General features: G+C 33.9%; 1 protein-coding gene across 1 annotated transcript; it reads left to right on the top strand.

Annotated features, from left to right (window-relative positions):
• The first annotated feature begins 428 nt into the window (after positions 1-428).
• Positions 429-4048, top strand: LOC149143236 (glyceraldehyde-3-phosphate dehydrogenase A, chloroplastic-like). Its single transcript, XM_089447679.1, has 9 exons — positions 429-584; positions 694-816; positions 916-1077; positions 1223-1408; positions 1521-1684; positions 1990-2054; positions 2254-2303; positions 2533-2954; positions 3566-4048. Exons 1-9 carry the CDS (start codon positions 471-473, stop codon positions 3699-3701), a joined length of 1422 nt encoding a protein of 473 aa, XP_089303805.1. The 5' UTR covers positions 429-470; the 3' UTR covers positions 3702-4048.
• The last annotated feature ends 4191 nt before the right edge of the window (positions 4049-8239 follow it).

Below are 8239 nucleotides of genomic sequence, written 5' to 3'. Positions count from 1 at the left end.
CCGCTCAGGCTGAATGGCGGTGTAAGAGCCGCTCACGCTATCTCCCTCTCCAACCAGCCGTGCATTTGAGACCTGGTTAATCGACATTCCGACAAACTTTGATAATTCGGGTATATATTTTAGTGACACATTTTCATTTTCAAAAAATATCAAAATAATAAACTTTTACTTTTATCAAAATAATAAACATACTTTTGCTTTAATGTACGCTCGGGAGGATATTAACACATTTTACTTTAATGTCAAATTTAGAGGCTATTAAATCGAAAAATGAAAGAAGGCTGTCGTTAAAGACGGTTGCGTGGAAGAACAAGAGAAATGACGTGGCAATATTCTGGAGCACCTTACTTCAAAGAAAAGGCATGAGGGTGCCTGTATAACTATATATATTGATAGCAAGAGAGACAGATGGATCAGTCAAGTCATCAACTAAATTGCAAGGTATTGTTGCAATCAATCTCTAATCAAGAATGGCTTTAGCTTCATCCGCCCAAGCAGCCAACATTGCAGCTCCCGCTCCTGCGCATCGCCCTGCGGCTGCCAGATCCTCATCTTTGAGCCGCTCACTTCCCTCTGTCTTCAAGGTTTGTTTTTTTACTATTCATATTATTTTCACTGTCTAATACTTCACGTGCCGCTGCAAGGCCGAGAATTTTATAGCCATTAATAACAATCATCTTGTGTGCATTGCAGAGAGCTGAAATATCAGAGTTTGCGGGTCTGAAGTCTACATCTAGTTGTATCACATATGGAAGACATGTACGGGAGAACAACCTCAGTCTCTTTGATGCGGTTGCCTCGCAGCTTGTAGCTAAGGTGAGTCAATACCAGTCCCAATCGTATCCACTCATCACAGCTCGCGTCGCCAATATCAATATTTGCTGATGCATTTTATTTGGTAACTGAAATAATCAGGCTGGAAACTCGGGAGCCGTGAGAGGAGAAACCGTCGCAAAGATGAAAGTCGCTATCAACGGATTCGGACGGATTGGCCGCAATTTCATGCGTTGCTGGCATGGCCACAAGCGCTCGTCTCTTGAAGTCGTTGCCATCAATGACACTACTGGTGTGGAAAATGTATGTTATCAGTTATAACAGGGGGAAGGGTTCATATCACTGCGTATATATATACACACACTCAATGTTTAGATAGCGTGCGTATATATATATATATATATATATGTTACTGAGTGTTTCGTTTTACTTTGTATTGTGAGTGTAGGCCGCTCATCTCCTGAAGTATGACTCAATTCTGGGTAGATTTGATGCTGATGTGGACGGCGTATTTAAAGGTGGTGTGAATGGTTACAGAAGCATGAACGTGGGTGGGAAACAAATCTTTGTTCTTTCTGAGAAAGACCCCTCGCAATTGCCATGGAAGCACCTCGGTGTCGACCTTGTCATCGAGGTAGGGGCATATATGTATTTTGAAATACATATACATATGCTTCGACGAATACGTAGTAATACTGTAGTTGTAGATATTGTTGAGCCTGAATTAATGCAATCCGGTGATGCAGGCGACTGGAAAGTTTACAGAGAGAACCCAAGCTCAGAAGCACATTGATGCCGGGGCTAAAAAGGTGATCATTACAGCATCGAGCAAGGGCGAAGATATCCCCACATATGTTGTGGGAGTCAATGACAGCAATTATGCTCACGACGATAGCAACAACATCTTTAGGTTAATTTTTCATTGGTTTCTCAGAGTCATGTCATCAGTCACGTTAGTCCTTTATAACGTAGATTTTGATCATCGAGGCTTACCGGAGCAAAACGAGAAAGATCTACAAGTGGGCTGAGTGTGTTCCAATAGTCTAGTTTAAATTTTAGTGTTGTAGAGTTATTTTGTCTGTCTTAGAAAGATGATGTTTGATTTCTGGCTTTTCACGTTTTTTTTTCCTTCAATATTTCCAAAAAGAAAGTGATAATAATATCCATCCTTTACTTGATTTTGACATGATAACATGACTTCACTTCACTTTGCAGTAATGGATCTGGCACAATAAATTGCCTTGCTCCATTAATCCAAACCCTAGACAAAGAGTTCGGTGGTAAGTAATTCTTCCACATAAAAATATAGCTATAGTCAAATACAATGAAAAGATTTTACACAACCCGATTCAGTCGTACTTAAAGTGAACTATATTGTCAGGGAATGGAGACTATTCTGTGGCAACAAGTTATTTTTATCTCTTATTTTGCATAAAATCTGCAAGTGATGATGATAATGGTGTGATGTCGTTGTTGCAGGCATAGTGAAAGGTACTGTCTCCGCAACACTTTCATATACCAGTGATCAGGTGATTGGATCGTGCAAACATTTTTCTAAAGAATATTAGTGGGAAAATCTGAATAGATGCTAATTTCCACATTTGATCTCCATCAGGTTTTAAAAATATATATTTGAATCTTACATTAATGTTATTTTAAAAATTCGAACTCGACTAACTGTGAGTGTTTCCTCTAAAATATTAGAAGAATAGTTAATTATGGAAATGAATTAATCTCAGATCGGATATCTTAATGCAGAGTCTGCTGGATGCAATACACTGTGACAGGAGAAGAGCAAGAGCGGCGGCGCTAAACATAGTACCAACGAACATCGATATATCTATTAATACACTATCTCGAGTGCTGCCCAGCACTGTGAATCTGAAGGGCAAGTTCAACGGCATTGCTATGCGCGTGCCCACCCCCAACGTTTCGGTGGTGGACTTGGTGGTCAACGTGGTGAATAAGAACTTCACGGTAGATGATGTGAAGAAAGCCTTCAAGAAGGCTGCTTCCGATGGACCCCTCCATGGTATTCTTGCAGTGTGTGACGAAAACTTGGTGTCCATGGACTTTCTGGGTTCCCACGCTTCAGCCATTGTAGATAACACACTCACCATGGTCATGGGAGACGACATGATTAAAGTGGTGGCTTGGTTCGACAATGAATGGGCTTACAGGTATTCATCACATAACACAAAAGTTAATATAAAATGCATTGTTTCGTCGCAGTGGCGCATTAAATAAATACCGTTCACTATTTTGCACTTTAAATCACTATAAATAATTGAATCATTGGATATACACATATATATTAAATCCCTATAAACTGACATTAAATTAATTAATTTAATATTTAAAATAGATCTGTTCTAATTATTATAGAATATTTAGATCGATCAAATAATGTACATATAATTCACGCTCTTGCTGCAGGATGTAGTCTAATTAGTAGGAGGAATTGTTTGGAAAGTTATGAAATTTCTGTTATATTTAGATGAAATTTGGCAAGGATTTTTGTAAATCTAAGTTATAGTTGTTAAACTTCAAAATTTTAGGTGTTTTAGATGTTTTGATGGTGCTGAATCCATTTCCACCATCAAAAACAAGGTTCAAACACTGTCTTTACAATTCAGAGAAAATTCCTCCATTCCTCCACTTGACAAACTCCTTGCTGAATTGCCTTCTCACACTATATATATATATATATTTAACTTTTACCCAACTTTTAAATAAATGAATATTTATTTAACTTTTCTTATTTGATTCCTGTTTTGATTGCAATAAACAGCCAAAGAGTTGTAGAGTTCGCACACACGGTGCACGCAAAATATGCAGCGGCCCACGGCGAAGTTCTCGTTCGTGAGGAAGAGCAAATGTGCAGGGTCGATACAGAGCACATTGAATGCAAAATACACGACGTTTGAATTTAATTAGCGTTTCCTACACCCCTTCCCTCATACCCAATTTAATGGAGCTTCCTCACTCGTTTAATCAATGCAGTTTCTTCTTTTATGTGATTTTCTGTTGTTTTGGTTTGATGTTAAAGAGGTTTCATGTAACGCTCCTTCCAATTCTTGTTGTTAAGCCTGGGCTTCCAATTCTTGGAGTTGGATTTGAAGCTCTAGCTTGATCGGATTTTATATATTTAGGCTGTTAGAATGTCCTCTTTGTGGTTTTTACAGAGGCCACAAGTTACGTGTGAGTCAAAAGATATGTGTGATGTCTTGTAATAATATTTCCTTCCTCAATAATAAAATTGTTATTTTATATATTTCTTGCTTCTTCAAATTCAGCTTAAATTATTCTTATTGTTATTTGATATATTTCTTGTTTCTCCAAATTCAACGTAAATTATTCTTACCTGACTTCCCCCGGAGGATAATGCCTTTGTTTCCTGGATATCGAATAATGCCAAGTTGTTAATGTAAGAAATCACTGAATTAAATGTAAGGGAAGAATTTTTTATGATTAATTGATAAAGTATATTTTTTTTAATGATTAATTGAGAGTGAGTATGTATTGAAAGTATTTTTGTTTTATGATATTAATAAAGCGTATTGGTTGTTTATTTTAAATATAATTAAATTAATTTAGAAAAGTTGAATTCAAATTAGTGTTAAGGTTTAGAGTTTAGTTAATTTAGGTTTTATTGATTAGTAAATTGAAGTATTTTGTTAATTATATTTTTGCATTGTAAAGATAGAGAATCCAATCCTACTTAAAAACAATAATAATGTTTTATTGTAGTGATAATGTTTTTGTTGAGAATGTTGTTTAAAAAGTTTTACATTTATAATGTATAGATAAATATATTTTAAACTGTAATTGTTCTAGTCAAATATCTTTGTGAAAACTTCAAAAAATATAAATATTCAAAATGGAACTTTAGTTATTTGTTGTTTGAATTTATATCCATTTTCATTTATTATTAATAATTTATTACCGATTTTTTATTGATATTATATAAAATTATAGAATTCTTTCACTATAATTTAATTTATTTGTTAAAATTCATTTCATTTTCATGGGCTTAAACCAAATTTTATAATAAATAATAAATATTTAGCTAATATAAATAAGTGGTTATTATTTTGAAAATAATTATATAATAATTAAATGAATCTTATATTAAGTGTCTAAATATTTTTAATATATATTAAATAAAACTTTATGGTTCCAATCAATTTTCACTTCATTATTAATAAATTTATCTAATTGTATCAATTTTCACTTCATTATTAATGAGTTTATCCCATCGTATTTGTTTATGGAAAAAGTTATTTAATTTAACTAAAAAAATTAATGGTCTTTTTGCAGTCTTTCCACAAGATACCTTACATATTTTATGCCATAATTTGTAGATATAGTTGCGATATCAATGCATTATTTTTAGATATTTATGTAGTCAACTTTTATTCTTAATCTTTGAGGGAAGTAAATAATAACACATTTACCATCACTTACTTCCCAATATAAGTTAAACAATTCTTGGCATAAAAAAATGGATCAGATGTAAAGAAATGTTGCAGGGCACTCAAGTTACACATTATACTTTTAAAAAATGCAAATTAAATGCAAATTAATAAATAAATGGAAAATTGCTTACTAAAATGCAAAAACCACCTACATAAATATTGGTGAGTAGTAACAACCCAATAAAAATTAACTCCACATAAATATATTTATATACCTCTTATAATATCTATTTTTATATACAAATACGAGTAAGTAGTAATTAATAATTAAAATCCATGAAAATAAAATCACAACTAAACTAAACAAACATAACGTGTCTATTACTTATATATATTTAAATCAATTTTCTACATTTTAAAATTACATTAATCAAATCTAACCTGTCTATTTCTACGTTTTGAAATTACATTAACCAAATCCAACATTTCTATTTCTTATATATATCTAAGTCAGTTTTCTACATTTTAAAATTACATTAATCAAATCCAACAACCTGTATCCATCACATGGCAACATTAAACACCGTAATTTGGTAAAATAAAAGGATAACAAAAGGAAGCTTTTATTTGTTATATTTGAAGTACCACTTTGATCTCATTTTATATAGGCTGTTGGAATGTCTTGGTTTGTGGTTTTTATAGAATCCAAAAGACGCAGGAGTCAAAAGATATGTGTGATGCCCTTTCCAGTGTTGAGCAGCATTGATTGAGGTTTGTAATAATAATTCTTTATAAAATAATAAAATTGGTATTCTTTAGTTACTTTTAATTTTCAACTTAAATTATTCCTACTTGCTTTCTTTTCCTCTCAAGGATAAGACTTTTGTTTCATAGATATTGAATAATGTTAGATTTTTAATGTGCGAAATCACTGAACTAAGGTAAAGTAGCATTCCGTAAGGAGTTGGGTCTATATATATATCTTTATTACAAAATAATTAAAATTATTTATTTATTTTATTATTAAAATAGATAGTTTAATTTTTTGAAATGGTTGATTTTTTAAATAATTATATTTTGAAGTTTAATTTTGTCATTTTATTAATATTAATATTAAAAAAAGTCTTAATTACTGATTTACAATTTTATTTATGCTTGGAATGCTTTTCACATAAAAAATTCAATGTTTTATTACATCCAAGCCATTATTTCTACAAGCATATAAGAGCCAAAAATAGACAAAATCCTATAATATTAACAAAATAAAATACTAGATATTAGTGAAAAGAATGTCATTCCCAAATCATGGCCCCCCTTTTGAGGGGACATTGTAACATTTAAATCAAGAAGATTTTGAGAAACAATACTAATTTCATTGTTGGAGGAAGAGAGGTCTAAGGAATGCTTATCCATAGTGCATTGAAGGTCTTCAATTTGTTCGCATAGGATAGAGATCTCATCCTCCTTCATGCTCAATATGATGTGGTGTTCCATCAACAATTCCATGGTCATGGTCATGTTGGAAACTAGTTAATTATGTCTCATTTTGCAATGTGACAATATCTTCCTAAAGTTGATCGATTCTCTCCATCAACTACTTGAATTATGCACTTGCGGACCTCAACGTGTTATGTAGGCTAATCTACACCCATGGATGGTAGATAAAAATTTCTTTTGGTCATTAGTACTAAAGAGGAAAATACCCTCAAAATTTAAGTTCCTTTAGGATCTTTTATGTCCAAGCTTCCTAAGATGACAAGGCCTTAGCATGAGAGATATTATGCCAAATTAGATAGATGGTGAAATTATCTTCCAACCTATAAAGAAAATAGAGGAGAAGGCATGGATAACCTTTCTAAGTTCTCTCTCATTGAAGGCATACATCAAAGATTGATAACTAGGACACAAAGTTAATGAACCTAACAAGAGCCTTTCTCTTCAAGCATAAAACTAACCATTACTTGACGGGTAATTTAGAAATGAGAAAATATTACCATGTCTAGCCAATTGAATTGAAACACATAATAGAGGATAATAGCACCCCAAAATTCAATATATTGGAGGATGACATTCCAACTGCATCTCCCTCAACCCACTTCAATTGATATAGTATATCAAAGTAGAGTGACCCCCAAAAATGACAATTTTCTCCAAACAAAGACATGGAATAATTGTTATAGACATTTTTGTGCCTCGCGACATGGAGCATGAACAATAATTACAGGCTGCTCCACTGAGCTTCTGCGCTGGAATGCAACTGCTCCTCCTTGTACCTGCGCTGGAAGTCAAATCTAATGAAGGCTACCTGCGCTGGGCGAGATTGGCCAAGTGGCACAGTCATTCTGCAAGGTGTCAACTGCCCAGGAAGCTTCCAAACTGACACTTGGTTCATGAGATTCGCCCTGTGATGAGTAAGAGGTACTTGATCACCATGTGTAAGCAAAGATCTCCAAGTGGACTCAAGAACTGAAGATTAACTGAAGAGGGAGAGGACACTAGTCAGCTCTATGCCAGCCTCAAGCTGACTCATCCTCTCTTCTTCTCTCCTATATATAGAGCTCTTCTATGAGGTCTAAGGAGGTTGGAATTTTTGTGTTAAGCAAGGAGGTGCTGTTGGTTTACAGTTAGAACTATTGGGTGATTGTTTTACTAGAGGTGAAGAGGAGAGTTCTTGCTGCTGGGGAGGTGCTGCTGGATTGGAGCCATCTATGGTTGTAACCTTCTCAGAACCCTGTTACTTCTATCAATAAAGTTTTGCATGTTCTCCTATATACTTGTATTGCATTGATGTATTGTATTTACTTGTATATTTGATTCACCCTAATCCATGCATCAGTTATGAGTACATGTATCTTGTAGTTTCCTCTCTTGTTTTGTGCAGGATCTGTGTGTAGCTGGACCGGCAAAGAGAGCAAGGAGCTGGGAACAAGAGACAAAAGAGAGAGGACAAGGATCGACTAAGCGAAAGACACCAGGTTGGTTAATCTTCTCTTCCTTCTCTCTGTACTTTCATAAAGGAAAACATCAAAGCTTTACTTTCAGTTGTT

Source organism: Pinus tabuliformis, chromosome X (assembly GCF_031772625.1).
Source record: "Pinus tabuliformis cultivar Carrire ecotype Pingquan chromosome X, CPIR1, whole genome shotgun sequence".
NCBI lineage: Eukaryota > Viridiplantae > Streptophyta > Pinopsida > Pinales > Pinaceae > Pinus > Pinus tabuliformis.
Note: the sequence above shows the minus strand (reverse complement) of the source record. Positions and strands in the feature narration are given on the sequence as shown.

Coding starts and splice junctions, on each gene's coding strand:
- LOC149143236 (XM_089447679.1), top strand. CDS start 471: ATGGCTTTAGCTTCATCCGCCCAAGCAGCCAACATTGCAGCTCCCGCT. Junction 817..915: donor CCTCGCAGCTTGTAGCTAAG/GTGAGTCAATAC, acceptor TGAAATAATCAG/GCTGGAAACTCGGGAGCCGT. Junction 1,685..1,989: donor GATAGCAACAACATCTTTAG/GTTAATTTTTCA, acceptor TTCACTTTGCAG/TAATGGATCTGGCACAATAA.